The following is a 21159-nucleotide window of genomic DNA, read 5'->3' on the forward strand; positions in this document are numbered from 1 at the left end:
TTATTGTTTATTCCATGTGTAACTCTGTGTTGTTGTCTGTGTCACACTGCTTTGCTTTATCTTGGCCAGGTCGCAGTTGTAAATGAGAATATGTTTGAGAATATGTTTTTTCAAAAAAAAATGAAAAAAATGTTTGGAGGAAAAAGGGGGAGGCTTGCAAGCCGAAGAACACCATCCTAACCGTGAAGCACGGGGGTGGCAGCATCATGTTGTGGGGGTGCTTTGTTGCAGGATTGACTGGTGCACTTCACAAAATAGATGGCATCATGAGAATGGAAAATTATGTGGCTATATTGAAGCAACATCTCAAGACATCAGTCAGGATGTTAAAGCTTGATCGAAATGTGTCTTCCAAATGGTCAATGAACCCAAGAATACTTCCAAAGTTGTGGCAAAATTGCTTAAGGACAACAAAGTCAAGGTATTGGAGTGGCCATCACAAAGCCCTGACGTCAGTCCTATAGAACATTTGTGGGCTGACTGAAAAAGCGTGTGCGAGCAAGGAGGCCTACAAACCTGACTCAGTTACACCAGCTCTGTCAGGCGGAATGGGCCAAAATTCACCCAACTTATTGTGTGAAACTTGTGGAAGGCTATCCAAAATGTTTGACCCAAGTTAAACAAGTTAAAGGCAATGCTTCCGAATACTAATTGAGTGTATGAAACCGTCGAACCCACTGGGAATGTGATGAAAGAAATAAAAGCTGAAATAAATCATTCTCTCTACTAGTATTCTGACATTTCACATTCTTAAAATAAAGTGTCAATCCTAATTGACCTAAAACAGGGAATTTTTACTTGGATTAAATGTCAGGAATTGTGAAAAACTGAGTTTAAATGTATTTGGCAAAGGTGTATGTAAACTTTCAACTTCAACTGTAGGTAACAGTGACAAAAGGCAACACAAGCATTTTTTGGTTATTTAATATAGTAAAAATATTCAAATACATTAAGCTGTCATTTATGGTGATTTATATTGTTAAGAGGTTAATGATTATCTGACTAATATACACTGCTCAAAAAAATAAAGGGAACACTTAAACAACACAATGTAACTCCAAATCAAACTGTCCACTTAGGAAGCAACACTGATTGACAATACATTTCACATGCTGTTGTGCAAATGGAATAGACAACAGGTGGAAATTATAGGCAATTAGCAAGACACCCCCAATAAAGGAGTGGTTCTGCAGGTGGTGACCACAGACCACTTCTCAGTTCCTATGCTTCCTGGCTGATGTTTTGGTCACTTTTGAATGCTGGCGGTGCTTTCACTCTAGTGGTAGCATGAGACGGAGTCTACAACCCACACAAGTGGCTCAGGTAGTGCAGCTCATCCAGGATGGCACATCAATGCGAGCTGTGGCAAGAAGGTTTGCTGTGTCTGTCAGCGTAGTGTCCAGAGCATGGAGGCACTACCAGGAGACAGGCCAGTACATCAGGAGACGTGGAGGAGGCCATAGGAGGGCAACAACCCAGCAGCAGGACCGCTACCTCCGCCTTTGTGCAAGGAGGAGCAGGAGGAGCACTGCCAGAGCCATGCAAAATGACCTCCAGCAGGCCACAAATGTGCATGTGTCTGCTCAAACGGTCAGAAACAGACTCCATGAGGGTGGTATGAGGGCCCGACGTCCACAGGTGGGGGTTGTGCTTACAGCCCAACACCGTGCAGGACGTTTGGCATTTGCCAGAGAACACCAAGATTGGCAAATTCGCCACTGGCGCCCTGTGCTCTTCACAGATGAAAGCAGGTTCACACTGAGCACATGTGACAGACGTGACAGAGTCTGGAGACGCCGTGGAGAACGTTCTGCTGCCTGCAACATCCTCCAGCATGACCGGTTTGGCGGTGGGTCAGTCATGGTGTGGGGTGGCATTTCTTTGGGGGGCCGCACAGCCCTCCATGTGCTCGCCAGAGGTAGCCTGACTGCCATTAGGTACCGAGATGAGATCCTCAGACCCCTTGTGAGACCATATGCTGGTGCGGTTGGCCCTGGGTTCCTCCTAATGCAAGACAATGCTAGACCTCATGTGGCTGGAGTGTGTCAGCAGTTCCTGCAAGAGGAAGGCATTGATGCTATGGACTGGCCCGCCCGTTCCCCAGACCTGAATCCAATTGAGCACATCTGGGACATCATGTCTCGCTCCATCCACCAACGCCACGTTGCACCACAGACTGTCCAGGAGTTGGCGGATGCTTTAGTACAGGTCTGGGAGGAGATCCCTCAGGAGACCATCCGCCACCTCATCAGGAGCATGCCCAGGCGTTGTAGGGAGGTCATACAGGCACGTGGAGGCCACACACACTACTGAGCCTCATTTTGACTTGTTTTAAGGACATTACATCAAAGTTGGATCAGCCTGTAGTGTGGTTTTCCACTTTAATTTTGAGTGTGACTCCAAATCCAGACCTCCATGGGTTGATAAATTTGATTTCCATTGATAATTTTTGTGTGATTTTGTTGTCAGCACATTCAACTATGTAAAGAAAAAAGTATTTAATAAGAATATTTCATTCATTCAGATCTAGGATGTGTTATTTTAGTGTTCCCTTTATTTTTTTGATCAGTGTATATTAAATGACAATATAAAGGCAACATGCAACAATTTCAAAGATTTTACTGAGTTACAGTTCATATAAGGGAATCAGTCAACTAAAATAAATTCATTAGGCCCTAATCTATGGATTTCACATGACTGGGAATACAGATATGCATCTGTTGGTCACAGACTCCTTTTTTTTTTTTAAGTTAGGGGTGTGGATCAGAAAACCAGTCAGTATTAGGTGTGACCACCATTTGCCTCATGCAGTGTGACACATATCCTCCGCATAGAGTTGATCAGGCTGTTGATTGTGGCCTGTGGAATGTCCCACTCCTTTTCAATGGCTCTGCGAAGTTGCTGGATATTGGCGGGAACTGGAACACACTGTTGTACACGTCAATCCAGAGCATCCCAAACATGCTCAATGGGTGGCATGTCTGGTGAGTATGCAGGCCATGGAAGAACTGGGACATTTTCAACTTCCAGGAATTGTGTACAGATCCTTGCGACATATAGCCGTGCATTATCATGCTTAAACATGAGGTGATGGAGGGAGAATCACACGACAATGGGCCTCAGGATCTCATTACGGTATCTCTGTGCATTCAAATTGCCATCGATAAAATGCAATTGTGTTTGTTGTCCATAGCTTATGCCTGCCCCTACCATAACCCCACCGCCACCATGGGGCACTCTGTTCACAACGTAGACTTCATCAAACCGCTTGCCCACAGGATGCCAATTGAAACCGGGATTCATCTGTGAAGAGCTCACTTCTCCAGAGTGCCAGTGGCCGTGGAAGGTGAGCATTTGCCCACTGAAGTCGGTTACGACACCGAACTACAGTCAGGCCAAGACCCTGTTGAGGACGACGAGCATGCAGATGAGCTTCCCTGAGAATGGTTTCTTACAGTTTGTGCAGAAATTATTTGGTTGTGCAAACCCCACTCATCAGCTGTCCAGGTGGCTGGTCTCAGACGATCCCGCAGGTGAAGAAGCCGGATGTGGAGGTCCTGGGTTGGCGTGGTTACACGTGGTCTACGGTTGTGAGGCCAGTTGGACATACTGCAAAATTCTCAAAAACGACGTTGGAGGCGGCTTATGGTAGAGAAATGAACATTCCTGCAGTCAGCATGACAATTGCACGCTCCCTCAAAACTGTGACATTGTGTTGTGTGACAAAACTGCACATGTTAGAGTGGCCTTTTATTGTCCCCATCACAAAGTGCACCTGTGTGATGATCATGCTGTTTAATCAGCTTCTTGATATGCCACACCTGTCAGGTGGATGGATTATCTTGGCAAAGGAGTAATGCTCACTAACAGAGATGTGCACAAAATCTGAAAGAAATACGTTTGTTGTGTGTATGGAAAATTTCTGGGATCTTTTATTTCAGCTCATGAAACATGGAACCAACATTTTACATGTTGCGTTTATATTTTTGTTCAATATATATTTTTTAATTGTCTGGTCAAAAAACACAATTTTCGTAGAACGACCCATGTAACAGATGTAACGACCCATGTAACAAGGCACAGGTGATGTCCCTGGTGTTTTATCTTAAAGGCCACTTATTGTCATCTGGAAGAATCAAGGTGGCCTGTGGGTTCTGTGTTTGTGAACTTGACTGTATTTGATCACAAACAAACACCTCTGCACTTTAGTAAGGACATCTCACATACACTATGTGTCTTGTCCATCATAATAGAATGACAAAGTTATCTGTGAAATCCAATGCCTCTGAGAAATTCAGAACATTTAGCTTCATGAAACTGAGTGTCTCTAGAGTGGTTACTTCTTTGAAGTAGGCTACTCCTCCTCTGGGGAGGTACCTGATTAGGTATCTTGTACCAAGACTACAAAGGCATTTCTCACTTTACAGGGCCCTGTAAAATGCCAGTCACTAGGAGTTAATGGTTGTGGGGAATGGAAAGTGAGCATTTAGGAAAAGTCGAGAATTTTTATTATTCTCATATACAGGGGATAGTGGATCAGACCGGTAACTATGATGGTACTGAATGTTCCACTCGCCTGAACCACTTTGACACCTGGATGTGTTGATGATGTGCGGGACGTGTTGATGTGCTTGTTCTGTGCTATGCGGCTCCTGGGTCGGTGGGCTGACGGGGTATTCCAGCTATGCGTGTCTGAGGGGAAACAGGACAGAGGTAATCATTCATCCTGCCTTCTATCTACCCGCCTGCCATCCCCCCACCCACAATGGGCTACATCCTCTCTCTTTCTGTCTCTGTCACTCCTCTCTCTCTCCTCTCTCTCTCCTCTCTCTCGCTCTCTCTCTCGCTGTCTCCGTGATGAATGAACTGCCATGGAACAAAGCCAATCAGAGAGAAAAGTACAAGACCAAGACCAAAAAACAACAACCCTGAAAAACCGAGAGGGGCTTCATTCCTGTCAACAGTTCATCCATTAGAGCCAATCTTGAAGGTGGGTGGCCCTAGCTGGGAAGTGGTGGGGTATGTGTGTGGAAGTGCGGGGGTAGTTCAGCTCAGAGTGACCCCACACTGAACTGTAAGGGAAGTATAGGAGAGCAGAGGGGTGGTGTGGGTGAGAGAGAAGGATTGGGTGTGTGTGGGGGGGGGGGGGGGGGGGGGGGGGTGAAGAGAGGAGAGGAAGAAAAAAAGCTGGAGAGCACTTTCTGGAGAAGGTTCAGTTATGAAAACAAAAGTATTGTAACAGATGGGGCCAGCTGCACCTTGGAAACAGCATAAAAGCGGGGCCGGGAGAGCCAAGGGAGCTTATCAGCCTCACAGGAGAGCCAGAGGGACGCTGACTGACGGGGCTCGCGGCGGCAGACACACACTTTTGCACTGCGGGGGGAGATATAAAAGCACTCTCACACACAGCGTCCAGCCGTCTGGCACACTCCACACTTCACTGAAGGGCTCCATTTGACTTGGGTGTGAGTTTCTCATCACAGAGAATGCTTCCTCCAAAACACCACGGGACTCAACTTGAAAGGTTTTAAAGGAAAAAGAGACAGTTGATTTGGATAGCATATGACCACAAAAATTCCCTCTCTTTAAAGATTGGATGTTTTTTGGGCTAAGTAGCAGCCAGGTTTTGGGGGTACTTTTGTGATGTGGATATTAATGGTGGACGGGCACTGTCAAGCTGTTTGCAGAGGAAAAGATAGAAAGACAGGAACGTTTTTGAATTCTAACCCACTGTTATTGTGACTATTTTACCACTTTTTATCGTCTTTCATTTTTTTCACATTCTCCACAACTTATCCAAACCAAGTATTGAAAAACTGAGGTATTGAGCGAAGATGGACTCCTCATTCACCTCGGAGATGTTTTACAACGCGGGGTCGATCGCAGCCCCCACCGCCAGTTACCTGGATGAGGACATCTATATGCAGGAGGATCTGGATGTGTTCAGTGTGACCATGGCGGTTCTCTACCTGGTTGTGTGCATCGTAGGGCTGGCCGGGAACACCCTGGTCATTGTGGCCATCTTAAAGCTGGACAAGATGGCTTCCGCCACCACGGTCTACATCTTTAACCTGGCCTTGGCCGACGCCCTCTTCATGGTGGGCCTCCCCTTTATCGCCATCCAGAACTTCCAGAACCACTGGGCCTTCGGGGACCTGGCCTGCAAGCTGGTCATGGTCCTGGACGGCATCAACCAGTTCACCAGCGTCTTCTGCCTGACCGTGATGAGTATTGACCGCTACATGGCGCTGGTCGACCCACTGCGGTTCGCCCGCTGGCGCACGCCCAAGCGGGCCAAGATTGTCAGCGGCTTCCTGTGGCTGTTCTCTCTGCTGCCTGTCCTCCCCATGGCCATTCACTTCTCGGCCAGGGACGGCCTGTGTACGGTGGACCCCCACGTGGCCTCTGACTCCTGGTGGCTGGCCTTCCTCAGCTACACCTTTGTCCTGGGCTTCGCTCTGCCCTCCCTGGTCATGACTGTCTCCTACACTGCCCTGGTGGTCACCCTGAGGACTCACCGTTGCCAGGCCCGCTCCCCAGGCCAGGAGAGCCATTGCCTAGAGACCCAGGTCACCAAGATGGTGGTGGCGGTGGTGCTGGTGTTCGGCGTGTGCTGGCTGCCTTTCTACACCTTCAACTTCTGCTCGCTCTACCGTATGGACCTGGTGCTGACCTTCGCCAGGGGCTTTGAGTTCGTGGTGCTGCTGTCTTACTCCTGGAGCTGTGCCAACCCCATACTGTACGCCTGCCTCTCCGAATCCTTTGGACGCCACTTCCTCACCCTCCTCTGCCCCACCAAAAGGTCTCCCAGCGTGCACTGCAACCCTGACACGGAGCGCTATGACCTCAATGACACGAGCGGGAGGGACATCAGTGTGGTGGCGTAGAGAAGCCAGGAAAACATTTCACATCAGCCCCAAGGTGCAATTTGGAAATGTGAAAACTTTTTTTGTACGTATGTACCGTATGCAAAACTTCCCCTATCAATTATTACCTTAATTCTTGTGTATATAAGGAGGTCGGTAAAGATTATATTGCCAAGTGTTTTTCCATACAAGTGTTTCTGTACAGCTGTTGTTTTTCTACTGGATAATAGACTTTATATTTCTTCTCTGCTCTGACTTTTTCTGAAATTTGACTTCAAATACAACTGTGGTGCGTTGGCCCCGTTGCTCTATCACACCTCTGTCATTTGATTTTCCATAACTCATGAAATGAAGCATAAACGATGTGACAACAGAGAGGCGGTGAACGGTGGCATGTAAACAAGATAGCAGCTATGTGTTGCTGGCCAAGACAATGAGCTCCCAGAAGACCCACGGATGTTGACTCAATGACTTTTGGGTGATGTCATGGAAGTCAGCTCAGAGTTGATTTCTTTCGGGGAAATTCTTACTACAGAACTATTTGGGGTGAGATACGAAGGACAAGACGAAAAGGTGTTTGGTTCATCCCAAGATTAGTCCTATTGGATGTTCATAGAGTAAGAATGTTCACACTGTAACTATGGATGTTTTATACTTATTAATATGCGTGTTGTATGTGGCTTAATATTTTGAAGTTATTCAGTCTTAACAGGGTACATTTTGTATTAGTTATAATTTAGTCGCTTTTGCCTAAATTAAATATAGTGTGTTTTCCTGATGGAGGCAGATGAATGAAAAATGTATTACTTTTTGCAAACTTTATGATCAAGCAACTGAGTCTTTATCAAGACAATGGACCAAGAAAATACAAGCGAGAGATTGATGGTATAATCATCATCACAATTCAGATCATAACCACCACCGCCATCGTCATCGACACATTTTTTTGTCGTGTCTTTCATGTTGCAATTAAGCTCAACCAATTGTTATGTCAAATTAGTTTCACAGTTTACAAATATTGTTTATGGATACGTATTACACATTGCTGCTTGAATCTCACTCGCTCACTTACTCACCACTGTAGCATCACCTTCCTGTTTTAAATATAAAATCCCACATGAGAGAAAGCTAACTGAAGGAATTTTGCATTAAAACATACAAATCACAATGTTGGTTTTTTCTACTTCTACTTTTTCTACTTCGTTACAAAAATAAATCATATGTGAGGCTCAAGTTAGTGAACTACTTAGTTATACAGTATGTGTGTGTGACTATAGCCTACCTGGTTTACACTGAGCGTACCAAACATTAGGAACACCTGCTCTTTCCATGACATAGACCAACCAGGTGAATCCAGGTAAAAGCGATGATCCCTTACTGATGTCACTTGTTATATCCACTTCAATCAGTGTAGATGAAGAGGAGGAGACAGGTTAAAGAATGGTTTTCAAGCCTTGAGACAATTGAGATATGGATTGTGTATGTGTACCATTCAGAGGGTGAGTGGGCAAGACAAAATATTGAAGTGCCTTTGAACAGGGTATGGTAGTAGGTGCAGTGTCTCAAGAACTGCAACGCTGCTGGGTTTTTTACACTCAAAAGTTTCCAAGAATGGTCCACCACCCAAAGGACATCCAGCCAATTTGACACAATTGTGGGAAGCATTGGAATCAACATGGGCCAGCATCCCTGTGGAACGCTTTCGACACCTTGTAGAGTCCATGTCCCGACAAATTGAGGCTGTTTTGAGGGCAAAAGGGGGTGCAACTCAAAATTAGGAAGTGCAACAATATGTTTCTAATGTTTTGTACATTCAGTGTATAAACAGTTTACTTGTGGTGGATTGTGTGGTGAGTTTGCCCTATGAGATGTTCTGACCAACTTTCTGTTACAATTTGTGGTTCTCTGTGAAGCCTAGTCTAGAGCTGCTCTGAGTCTAAATATTTACGACCTGAGCCCTATACTACGAATCAGGTTTGAAGAGTTCGTTTAGTAACTTTGGTCAGCTCTGAGTTCAACTCGAGATAACCGAGACCATGAAAGTGGCTTACCTTTTAGCCAGGTGAATTTCTATGTCAACGAATCCTTCCATGGCCGTGAGAAGATTGGAGGTGCTGAGCCACGAGTTGAGGACCAATAAAATCAAATACCCTCCCTCTCACAAAGATTGTCGCCATCACCTTCATTTGATGAAGACGACTGATTAAATATTTTATTAATCAAATGTGTCGTGTGTAATGTTAGAATACATGTCACATTACACATTTAGTGATGACATCATTTGCTTCCAAGTGTACGTTTTTTTGCACGTTTGTATTTAGAAATGTGCGGAAGGCAAACTGACAGCCGCAACCAACCATAGAAATATAATCCATTAGATGGCAGTTCCCATTCAAGGGACTCCCTAAAAACACAGCACTTCGATACATCTGTACTGAAGTGGCGTGTTTTTATGGAATATCTCCCGTTCAAGTCAAGACTGTCACCTATCGTTAGCGTACCCATGGGTTTAACAGTCAAATTCCCAGGTTTAGAGGTTCCAAAATCCTTCTAGTAATTATATGTCTATGGCCACAACTCCACAGATGCCACAGACTCCACAGATGGAAGAAGGAGCGACAGGAGTGGGAAAAGGGTACTTGTGCATTGAGAAGCACACCAAATCACACCAATGACGGCATTAAAAATAAGTCATAAATTAAAGATGGCACTTCTAAAAGCCTATTTCACACCATAGCCTGCTGAATGTGCAAGATAACTTTTCATTCCTTTTGATTTCAGCACAACTGAAAATGTGGCGCTGACTTGCCCGTGGATTGATGTTTCAGAATTGTCTCAATGAAGAGTTCGCCGTTCGACTAGCTATGTGCGACATGCACGCGGCGATACAAGCCTGCTAGAGTTAGCGGCAAGTGGACAAGCTATATCCACCCTCGTAGGATGAAGCCTGACCTGGAATGTGAAGCTAACTGAAGCTGGCTAGCTATATAAAAGCCTAAGTAGATCTAGCTTGCTTCGTAGTATCCCACTCTGCTAACTAGGGACTTGGACTGACTTGTGTCTGGCATGTGGACTATGTTTAAGAAGCAATAAAATATCAAATGTGCAGCGTTTTAAAGTACGTTTTAAGAGGAGTTGGCGTTCCACTGGTTAAAATGTGCCCCTCTTTAAGGGTTCACTGACCGATTTCAAACGAGTGTGCTTCTGGTACATTGTCGCTTATTTTTTGTTCTTTTTTACGAGTTCATATTGCAAAGGGAAGACATTCCAAAAGATTCTGAAGTTTTAGTTTTTCTGAAGCACGCTTGATCAATGTCACGGGTCAATAGGGGCATGTTTGCTCATTCTGGGTTTGAACAACATAAAAGGAAGAGAGACTGTGACTAAGGTTGTATATGTGCAGCTCTACGATGTGCCAATCTGTAGGGATTATGGGATTCTGGGAATGGATCCATGAGGGTCAGTGCAAATAAAACATCGGAACGGTCATCCTCCAATAAGGTTTTGCTTTGATGTTGCAGACGATTAGTTTCCCTTGTTATTGTTGCTAGATGCGATCCAACCTTCCCCCTTCTTCAGTAATTAGAAGCAGCTGCTAACTGCCGGTGAGAGACAGCGGTAAAGAATAACAATGGCCATCATGGGAGTGTGGGTGGGAAATGAATCAATAAAGTTCAATCACACAATCTATGTCTAATAGCTGTCAGCTGTCATCAATGGCTCTCTCTCTCAAACGCACGCACACGCACACGCACACGCACACAGCACCTCCTTTTTCATCCTCAGACAGATATACATTGCATTCTGAAATGATTCAGACCCGTTGACTTTTTCCACATTTTGTTATGTTAAAGCCTTATTCTAAAATGGATTAAATTGTTTTTACCCTTCATCAATCTACAAACAATACACCATAATGGCTAAGATTTTTTTGGTTTGTTGATATTTTGGCAAATGTACTAAAAATTTAAAACTGAAATATTACATTTACATAAGTATTCAGACCCTTTACTCAGTACTTTTTTGAAGCACCTTTGGCAGCGACTACAGCCTCGAGTCTTCTTGGGTATGACGCTACAAGTCCAGTCTGAGGTCCTGAGTGCTCTGGAGCAGGGTTTTATCAAGGATCTCTCTATACTTTGCTCCATTCATCGTTCCCTCGATCCTGACTAGTCTCCCGGTCCCTGCCACTGAAAAACATCCCCACAGCATGATGCTGCCAGCACAATTCTTCACCGTAGAGATTGTGCCAGGTTTCCTCCAGACGTGACGCTTGGTTTCCATCTTGGTTTCATCTTGGTTTCATCAGACAAGATAGTCTTGTTTCTCATGGTCTGAGAGTTCTTTAGGTGCCTTTAAGCAAAGTCCAAGCAGCTGTCATGTGACTTTTACTGAGGAGTGGCTTACGTCTGGCCACTCTACCATAAAGGCCTGATTGGTAGAATGCTGCAGAGATGGTTGTCCTTCTGGAAAGTTCTCCAAACTCCACAGAGGAACTCTGGAGCTCTGTCAGAGTGACCATCGGGTTCTTGGTCACCTCCCTGACCAAGACCCTTTTCCCCCGATTACTCAGTTTGGCCGGGCGGCCAGCTTTAGGAAGGGTCTTGGAGGTTCCAAACTTCTTTCATTTACAATTGATGGAGGCCACTGTGTTCTTGGGGACCTTCAATGCTGCAAAAAATTGTTGATACCCTTCCCCAAATCTGTGCCTTGACACAATCCTGTCTCGGAGCTCTGTCGGACAATTCCTTCGACCTCATGGCTTGGTTTTTGCTCTGACATGCACTGTCAACTTTGGGACCTTATATAGACAGATGTGTGCCTTTCCAAATCATGTCCAACCAATTTACCACAGGTGTACGCCAATCAAGTTGTAGAAACATCTCAAGCATGACCAATGGAAACAGGATGCTGTCACACCCTGATCTGTTTCACCTGTCCTTGTGATTGTCTCCACCCCCCTCCAGGTGTCACCCATCTTCCCTATTACCCTCAGTGTATTTATACCTGTGTTCTCTGTTTGTCTGTTGCCAGTCTGTCTTGTCTTGCCAAGTCAACCAGCGTTTTTCCAAGCTCCTGTTTTTCCTAGTCTCTTTTCTCTAGTCCTGACCTTTTGCCTGCCCTGACACTGAGCCCGCCTGTCTGACCATTCTTCCTGACCCTGACCTCGAGCCTGCCTGCCGCCTGGTACCGTTTTGACTCTGACCTAGTTATGAACTCTTGCCTGTCCTCGACCTGCCTCTTGCCTTCCCCTCATTGTTCAATAAATATCAGAGACTCGAACCATCTGCCTCCTGTGTCTGCATCTGGGTCTCGCCTTGTGTCGTTATAGATGCACCTGAGCTCAATTTCGAGACTTTTAGCAAAGGGTCTGAATACTTATGTAAATAAGGTATTTTTTGTTTTTGTTTTTTATAAATTTGCAAACATTTCTAAAAAACTGTTTTCGCTTTGTCTTTATGGGGTATTGTGTGTAGATTGAGGAAATGTTTTTATATAATGATTTTAGAATAAGGCTGTAACGTAACATAGTATGGAAAAAGGAAAGGTTTCTGAATACTTTCCGAATGCACTGTAAAATGAAATTTAGCGAACAGGCTAAATTCCACTAGATATCACAGCCACAAAGTCAGAACGGTTTGACAACAGATGCCGCACCGGCGGGATAAATTAATAGCCAAATATTACAGCCAATCACAGCACTGATGGGTAAGTAAGTAATACTGTGAAACACTATCATTCCACTATTAGTGGCAGATATATTATGGACATGTTCTGTAATTACAATGCAAAAACATTTTTTGTAAATGTTTTCTGCCATACTTAGTCCCTCTTCTATGCCAGGGTTTCCCAAACTCTGCCCTGGGGTCCCCCCTTGGTGCACATTTTGGTTTTTGCCATAGCACTACACAGCTGATTCAATAATCAAAGCTTGACGATGAATGGTTATTTGAATCAGCTGTGTAGTGCTGGGGCAAATAACAAAATGTGCACCAAAAGGGGCCCCCAGGGCAGAGTTTGGGAAACCCTGCTCTATGCTACCATTTGGGTTTAACCCAAGAATACAACTCGAATTGAATATGAAGATATGGCATTGCAATTGCTGCTTTCTGAACCAAGAGATTTGTTTAGCACATTCCTGGAAAATATTGATCATAGAATTGCCCTGACTCTGCAAAGGGGCTGTACTATTTGGAGAGTCAGTGCATACCATGGTCGTGACGATATCGGAATCCTTGTGTGTCCCGGTCCTGTGGTGTCAAAGAATCACAACGCGTCCCCTTAACGCGCCACACTCTCTGCAACGTTTTGCGAGGGAAGACATAGAGAGCAAAGAGAGATTCAATGTTATGGACGTGTGGGAAATAAAAAAGCAGATGACCCGAGATGTGAAGATGACATGCCTCCAACTCAGCCCAGAGCGGGGTGTCCTTCAGATGCAAAGTAGTTCCCCACAGACTCTGGCCCTCGATCCTGGCGCAAGCCCCCACGCATCCACTCCAGCATCCTTACAGACAACTGACAGTGGTTATGAGATAGTATTTTGAAACTGAAATGAGCTTTCATTTGTAAAGTTGCTAAGGCCACCAATGGAGGATGGGAAGCTTCAGGGTGCAAAATGATTCATCACAAAACCTTGATGTTGTTAAAGAGCATGGGTTTTTAAATACCCACATTTTGTGGAATAGCCATGATTTATGCATCAGAGATTTGAAATGGTGGTCAACTGTTGGGGGGGGGGGGTAAGAGTGTGAGGGTACTTGGGTAACTGTGGGATCTTTAAGCAGTTCGGCTCATTGGATTGGTCAGAGTGTACGTTTGAATTTGTTACGTGATATGGAGGTTTTGGGCATTACAGCAGGCGTAACATAATGATGAAAATCCAGGACACTCAAATTAGTATGATATGGTTACATAAGACTGGTGATTACTTAAGGCAAAAATGAAAGGAGGGAGAGAGGTAAGGAAGGTGGATGTATAACGCTAACTTCTAGCAACCAAACTTCTAGCAACCGAAAGGTTTGAATCTCATCATGGACAACTTTTGTATTTAAGCTAATTAGCAACTATGCAACTACTTTGCAACAGCTTATCATGTTAGCTAACTCTTCCCCTAAGCCTAACCTTAACCATTTAACCAAACTCCTAACCTTAAACCTAATCTTAACCCCTAACTCTTAGCCTAGCTAACATTAGCCACCTAGCTAACGTTAGCATTAGCCAACTAGCCACTTATCTAACGTTAGCATTAGCCAACTAGCCACTTAGCTAACGTTAGCCACAACAACTTGGAATCCGTAACATATCATATGTATTGCAAATTCGTAACATATTGTATGAATTGTCATTTGTAACATATCATACAAAATAGATGATGAACAACCACAAATTAATACATGCCATACCAAACATAACATATCATACTAATTTGAGTGTCCCAGATTTTAGTTTAGTATGTCTACCCCTGAGTCCAGGTTGGTTCCAGAGTAGAGACCAATAGTCACTACTGGAATTTAAAACTAGCAGTGTCTGCTGTGGCAGGAGGGAAGGTGCCAGTTACCTGAATGTCCTGTATTATATTTATATTGTTTTGGCTTAAGAATAGAATTGACGAGTAGAATCTTATAGTATTTTATTTCAACATTCTTATAAGATGTAATCCCTCAACGTTCATCTCAAAGTGCATTTCTGTCACGCCCTGGCCTTAGTTATCTTTGTTCTCTTTATTATTTTGGTTAGGTCAGGGTGTGACGAGGGTGGTTTGTGTGTTTTTGTCTTCTGTCTTTGTGTACTGCACCAGATAGGACTGTCTCGGTTTTCACGTTTGTTATTTTGTATTTTGTATAGTGTTCACGTTATCGTCTCTTTGTTTATTAAACATGTTGAACACTAGCCGCGCTGCATTTTGGTCCTCTCCTTCACCAACGGAAGAAAACCGTTACAATTTCTCTCTGGAATAAGAACCAGACAAACTTTGCCTTTTGATGAAGCCGAAGGGCCCCCGGCCACTAGGGCTCTCAATCTACTGTTGAGAGTTAGAATAGTAGAATACACAAGGTGCAATTTCAACATTTGACTGTGCTTCAGCAGTTTTCCTCTTGTTATGTCAGTCATTGACAGTCACTCAATTAGCCATGTCAGCTAACAATGTTTAGATTGGTAAGTTAGTCTAGCCAGCTATCTAAACATGGCCGAATACCGACACGGCACGCAGGGCAAGAACCCAGGGGCCCTGACCTCCAGGGGGCCCCCATTGATTTTGTTAGTCACTCTCACTCATATATCAGTAACATGGTATAAGTATTGGCAAAATGTGTAGAATTGCAGGAAATTAGCTTTAAAACTGCAAAAAATGTCTCTCCATCCCATGGCAAAATTGGCAGAACTGCAGGAAATTAGCTGTAGAAGTGCAGATTTTTTCTCTCTGCCCCATGGCAAAATTAGTAGGATTGCATGCCTTTAAAAAATATATACATGTATATACCAAGGTCTGTGTGGCTTTCTCCATTGCTAACATTTAACACTTACTTTGATATCAGCTCTACGTTATCTCAAAAACTGTTGTCTTGGTGGGTGAAAGCTTACTGGAGAGTTTGTTACTTTGTTCAAAGCTTTTAACAGTGTTTAGGTCCAGAACGCTTGTGGCTACCAAATCTTTTCAGAATAATTTCTCCTTTTGTGGTTCAATATAACGTCTGTTTGCACACAATCTGTCGTATTGTAGCTCTCGTATAAATACAGAAAATGCTCCGGTCTGGGTGACTGAGGCAACCGTTACAGTTAAGGTCATTAGTATGAGCACATATCCCCCTACAAAATATCAGAGCGAGGAACTCTATGGCAGTTTCCTTCACGCAGGTCGATGTCCAGACACTGACGCACAACCCTAACCCTGTTGGGGGAGTTTGGTGAGGAGGGGAGGGAGGAGGGGGCGAGAGTATAGCGGTTCCGCAGCTCCATCTGCATGCAGAGAGAAACCTGAAGAAAACGCGCACTCATCCATCAACCAATTCCACTGATCGCAGAAGTGAATGCACCGCTCATCTGGCCGCTGAACCGCCTGCGCTCTTCTTTGTGCATCAGTCCTCCTACTAGAACAGATTTCGCATTAGCTTTGGCCACGGATTCAGCGCCAGTAAGCTACTTTTGGATACATCAGTTACTCAAAACTATCTACAAATGATTTACACAATTTTGTATTGCTGAGGTATTTAAAAGAAAAATGTAATATATACTATATTGCCTATTTGACATATTAGACATACCTGTTATGTGGCAATGACCGTCACCACTTTGGCGCACAAGATACCACTGTGCGCAATGGGAGAACAGGTGTATTATATGTTAAGTGGAAGCCACAGGGCAGAATGCTGCCTTCCGTTGGATTTTCAGTGATGGTCAGAATACTCTTGGCTGAAATTAAACCATTCCAAAATGGATCTAATGTGACGTTAAAGTTTACAAATAAAGGTAAGTTTAAAGCTGTACATACATTTTGAAATTGTACATGTGCTATTAACAAATAATAAGCCAATTAACTGTGATCTTGGTTTTGGCAAAATGCATGCTCAATAATAGTAATAGTCTACCATATGAATAACTAATGTATATATTTTTTTATCGGAAACTTCTTTAGTTTAATTGACACCTTCTGTTCAATGTTCTACAAGCGCATCTGTAATTTTATAGTCTACTCAAGGTTATTTCTCGTGCGCGTTTGTGTGCCATTGTGCGTGCCTTTGAATTTTAATGCCTGCAATGTACCATCATTTTTACTTGACATATACAATTAATTGAATGTTAGTGTCCACCTTTGGTAGCCAAACAGATCAAACAATAAATGAATATAAAATAAACTCTCCAGCAATATTGAACAAAAAACATTACAATGTGAAGTCTGTTTTGGCGTGAGAAACATTTTAGAATGATAGAAGACAGACTAATCATAACCACCTTGCATTTATGAGACCAATATTTCGGCATAAAATAAATAGAATCAATACTGAACAAGTGTAATCTAATTTCTGCAACAAAAAAATAATCTAGTCATTGTTCTCACAATTGCCTAGTGGGTACGTTTTAAAACGATCTATAAATATAAAAACAAAACCTGAACTCTTAAGAAAATGACTGCCACTGTCTGTGATTAGAGCGCAAAGGTTTCCCATGTAGTGCACCCGGCTCTCCTCACCTCCAGAACAATCCAATAGAGGGCCTGCACTTGCGCAATAAACCCGGATCCACAGATGCCAAACAATAACAACATCCTGACCCGTGCCCTGCAAATATATTGTATCCCAAAATGAAACATTTCCAATGGTTTTGTTTTTCTAAGTAAATCATCTCTCAGCAACCACAAACACATGGGCGATGAAAAGGTTCAACATTAGTTTGCCATTGTCTGGTCCTTATCAATAAATAAACACAGTTTAGTGCAAAACAAATGGATCATTTGCATCAGAGAGTAGTTTCATTACAACACCCAGAGGAATCCCGTCCTCTGGGAGTAGCATTGGAAAATGCACCATAGCCTAAAACTATAGCATAGCGCTGATCCTATCCACCATTTATTTCTGCTGAGGAATCAATGGCTGTTTTTCCAAAGGGTCTAACATCAACTTGAGGTTGTTTGTCCAATCCAGATCAATGAAATCAACATTTGTCATCAGTATGTACAGTACACATAGCTGCTGCTAGACACAGTGGAAGAGACACAGGGGTATGAAGTCCCAACCGTTCAACACATTAAAGTTTTAAAAAACTAGCCTATAAGTGATGGGCAGGCTTTATTAAGTAACTTCATGTTGCTTGAAAGACAGTCATAAACCCTTATATAGTATTGGCTAACAGTTGCCATGGTGCTTGGAAGGAATGTATTCTCCTTCATCATGGTGTTGCTCGGTTGTCACCCGCTCTGTTGTTATCTCTCTCTCCATTCTCTCTCTCTCTCTCTCTCTCTCCATTCTCTCTATCTCTCTATGTACTGTGCACTCAGGTGGGATGTGACACTAGTGTCCCCTATCTCAACCCTGAGACAGACTCAACCCAGCCCTCCTCCCTGTCAGTATGGATCTCTGGCCTCTCCTCCCATCATCCCCCAATCTCTCCCTCCCCGAGCCCCTGTACTACGACAGCTACTTCCCAGGGAACGAGTCCGACCTGGGGTCCCGGAATGACACTCCTGACGAGACCCAACAGGTCTTCGACAAGACCAGCTCCGTGGTCATTACCTTCATCTACTTCATGGTCTGCGCCGTGGGCCTGACGGGCAACACCTTGGTGATCTATGTCATCCTGCGCTACGCCAAGATGAAAACAGTCACTAACATTTACATCCTGAACCTGGCCGTGGCTGACGTCCTCTGTATGCTGAGTCTACCCTTTATCGCCATGCAGCTGGCCCTGGTCCACTGGCCCTTCGGCGCCGTGCTCTGCCGCCTGGTCATGACCGTGGACTGCCTCAACCAGTTCACCAGCATCTTCTGCCTCACGGTCATGAGCATCGACCGCTACCTGGCCGTGGTCCACCCCATAAAGTCCACCAAGTGGCGGAAGCCACGCGTGGCTAAGATCATCAACCTGACCGTGTGGGGAGTGTCCCTGCTGGTCAACCTGCCAATCATGATCTTCAGCGGTCTGATGCCCAATAAGAACCAGGCGTGGGTGTGTACCATTGTGTGGCCAGAGCCTCAGGAGAACTATCAGACGGCCTTCATGTTCTACACCTTCTTCCTGGGCTTCTTCCTGCCGCTCACCGTCATCTGCCTCTGTTACCTGCTCATCATCGTCAAGGTGAGCTCCTCCTCCCTATTAATGGTGTTTTATTCTCAAGTTCATTCGTCTTTTACTTCTTTGGTGAAGTTCTCCCACCTATTCTGATATAGTATTTATTGACCTGTAATCTAGCATTATAGAGATACGGTGTCTTCAGAAAGTATTCACACCACCCTTGACTTATGACTTATTCACATTTTGAATTCCGTCTGTAACGCAACAAAATGTGCAAAAAGTCAAGGGGTGTGAATACTTTCTGAAGGCACTGTAGGTACAGTTGCGGCATCGATGAAGGTAGTACCAATAACAAAGGATGTGTCCCCTCTCTCCCCGGGCCACTAGGTGAAGTCGTCAGGCGTGCGCGTGGGCTCAACTAAGCGTAAGCGCTCGGAGAGGAAGGTGACCAGAATGGTGTCAATCGTAGTTGCCATGTTCGTGCTCTGCTGGCTGCCCTTCTACGTGTTCAACGTCACCTCGGTGACGGGCACCATCAACACCACGCCCGTCCTCAAGAGCACCTTTGAGTTTGTGGTGGTGCTGGGCTACGCCAACAGCTGTGCCAACCCCATCCTGTACGCCTTCCTGTCGGACAACTTCAAGAAGAGCTTTCAGAACGTTCTGTGCTTGAAGAAGGTGGCGGGCCTGGATGAGGCGGAGCGCAGCGACAGCCGAATGGAGCGGACGCGCATGGTCAAAGACGCCACGGCAGAAACGCACAACGCAGCGCCGCCCAACGGCGAGCTGCAGACCAGTATATGACCTGTTTGCCAGAGTGTGTAAAGGGAGTGTGTGAGATAGTGTGTGTGTGCGTGCTTGCTTGCATGTGTACGTGCGTGTGTGCAGGTATGAAATCCGCATAGTACTCGGTCGATCTGAGGTGGCCGTGAGGCTGCTTGTAAGTATCGTCACCCTGAACAGATGGATGGTCCTCTGCCCACTACCAGAGTGTATGTGGACGAGTTAGATGGACTAGTCATATTAACATCACTCTTCTATAAACAGCTGGGCAGTGGCCCAGGCACCAAGTGGGTCCATACTGTCTTTTACAACATAACTGTCAAGATCCGTCTTGGAAAACAGAGAAAAAGATTGATTTGAAGAAGACGAAAAAGATCTATCATGTTTCATTGACATGGATTGATTCCTACTGTCTTGAGGGCAGGATATAAGAGAAAGAACACCTTTGATAAAGCATTTTATTTATTGATAAGGAAGATGTTACTCACCAAGTCAGATCCCCTTTGACTGAAGCTAGAGACTAGAATTTTGCATCCAGGAAGGTTGGAAATCCTATCTGACTGCCTCCGTGAAGCTTCTCTGGCTTCAGAAAAGACAATCTCGTCTTGATGTATCTACAGTGCCTTCGGAAAGTATTCACACCCCTTTACTTATCCACATTTTGTTGTGTTCCCGCCTGAATTTAAAATGGGTTCAATTGAGTGTGTGTCACCGGCCTACACACAATACCCCATCATGTCAAAGTTAAACAAGTATTCAACCCCTTTGTTATGGCAAGCATAAAAATGTGCTTAACAAGTCACATACAGTAATACGTTGCGTGGACTCACTCGGTGTGCAATAATAGTGTTTAACATTATTTTTGAATGACTACCTCATCTCTGTTCCCCACGCATACAATTATCAGTAAGGTCCCTCAGTCGAGCAGTGAATTTCAAACATAGATTCAACCACATTGACCAGTGAGGTTTTCCAATGCCTCGCAAAGAAGGCCACCTATTGAATGGTTAAAATAAAAACAAAGCAGACATTTAATATCCCTTTGAGCATGTTGAAGTTATTAATTACACTTTGGACGGTGTATCAATAAACCAAGTCACTACAAAGATACAGGCGCCCTGCCTAACTCAGTTGCCAGAGAGGAAGGAAACCGCTCAGAGATTTCACCATAAGGCCAATGGTAACATTAAAATAGTTACGGAGTTTAATGCATGTGATAGGAGAAAACTGAGGATCAACAGTTACGGAGTTTAATGCATGTGATAGGAGAAAACTGAGGATCAACAACATTGTACTGTAGTTACTCCACAATACTAAACTAATTGACAGACTGAAAAGAAGGAAGCTTGTACAGAATAAAAATATTCCAAAACATGCATCCTGTTTGCAAAAAGGCACTAATGTAAAACTGCAAAAAAATGTGGCAAAGAAATTAACTTAATGTCTTGAATACATAGCGTTATGTTTGGGGCAAATCCAATACTACACATCACTGAGTACCACTCTTCATATTTTCATGCATGGTGGTGGCTGCATCATGTTATGGGTATGCTTGTCATCAGCAAGGACTAGGGAGTTTTTTAGGATAAAAAGAAACAAGCTAGAGCTAAGCACGTGGAAAATCCTAGAGGAACACTTGGTTCAGTCTGCTTTCCAACCGACACTGGGAGACAAATTCACCTTTCAGAAGGACAATAACCTAAAATACAAGACCAAATACACACTGGAGTTGCTTACCAAGATGACATTGAATGTTCCTGAGTGGCCTAGTTACGGTTTT

The 21159-nt window shown here is 44.2% G+C and overlaps 2 protein-coding genes across 2 annotated transcripts; both read left to right on the forward strand.

The window, feature by feature from the left end:
• Window positions 1-5182: 5182 nt before the first annotated feature.
• Window positions 5183-8051, forward strand: LOC120030016 (somatostatin receptor type 2-like). Its single transcript, XM_038975332.1, has one exon. The coding sequence runs from the start codon at window positions 5835-5837 to the stop codon at window positions 6885-6887; it is 1053 nt and encodes a 350-aa protein (XP_038831260.1). The 5' UTR covers window positions 5183-5834; the 3' UTR covers window positions 6888-8051.
• A 7752-nt stretch (window positions 8052-15803) lies between these two features.
• LOC120029602 (somatostatin receptor type 2-like) lies at window positions 15804-19851 on the forward strand. Its single transcript, XM_038974888.1, has 3 exons — window positions 15804-16337; window positions 17863-18659; window positions 18984-19851. Exons 2-3 carry the CDS (start codon window positions 17934-17936, stop codon window positions 19398-19400), a joined length of 1143 nt encoding a protein of 380 aa, XP_038830816.1. The 5' UTR covers window positions 15804-16337; window positions 17863-17933; the 3' UTR covers window positions 19401-19851.
• Window positions 19852-21159: the final 1308 nt, after the last annotated feature.

Source organism: Salvelinus namaycush, chromosome 35, assembly GCF_016432855.1.
Source record: "Salvelinus namaycush isolate Seneca chromosome 35, SaNama_1.0, whole genome shotgun sequence".
NCBI lineage: Eukaryota > Metazoa > Chordata > Actinopteri > Salmoniformes > Salmonidae > Salvelinus > Salvelinus namaycush.

What these genes read in the sequence shown, in the direction of transcription:
- LOC120030016 (XM_038975332.1), top strand. Translation starts at nt 5,835, where the DNA reads ATGGACTCCTCATTCACCTCGGAGATGTTTTACAACGCGGGGTCGATC.
- LOC120029602 (XM_038974888.1), top strand. Translation starts at nt 17,934, where the DNA reads ATGGATCTCTGGCCTCTCCTCCCATCATCCCCCAATCTCTCCCTCCCC. An exon ending in ACCTGCTCATCATCGTCAAG is followed by an intron (nt 18,660 to 18,983) that starts GTGAGCTCCTCC and finishes CCGGGCCACTAG; the next exon opens with GTGAAGTCGTCAGGCGTGCG.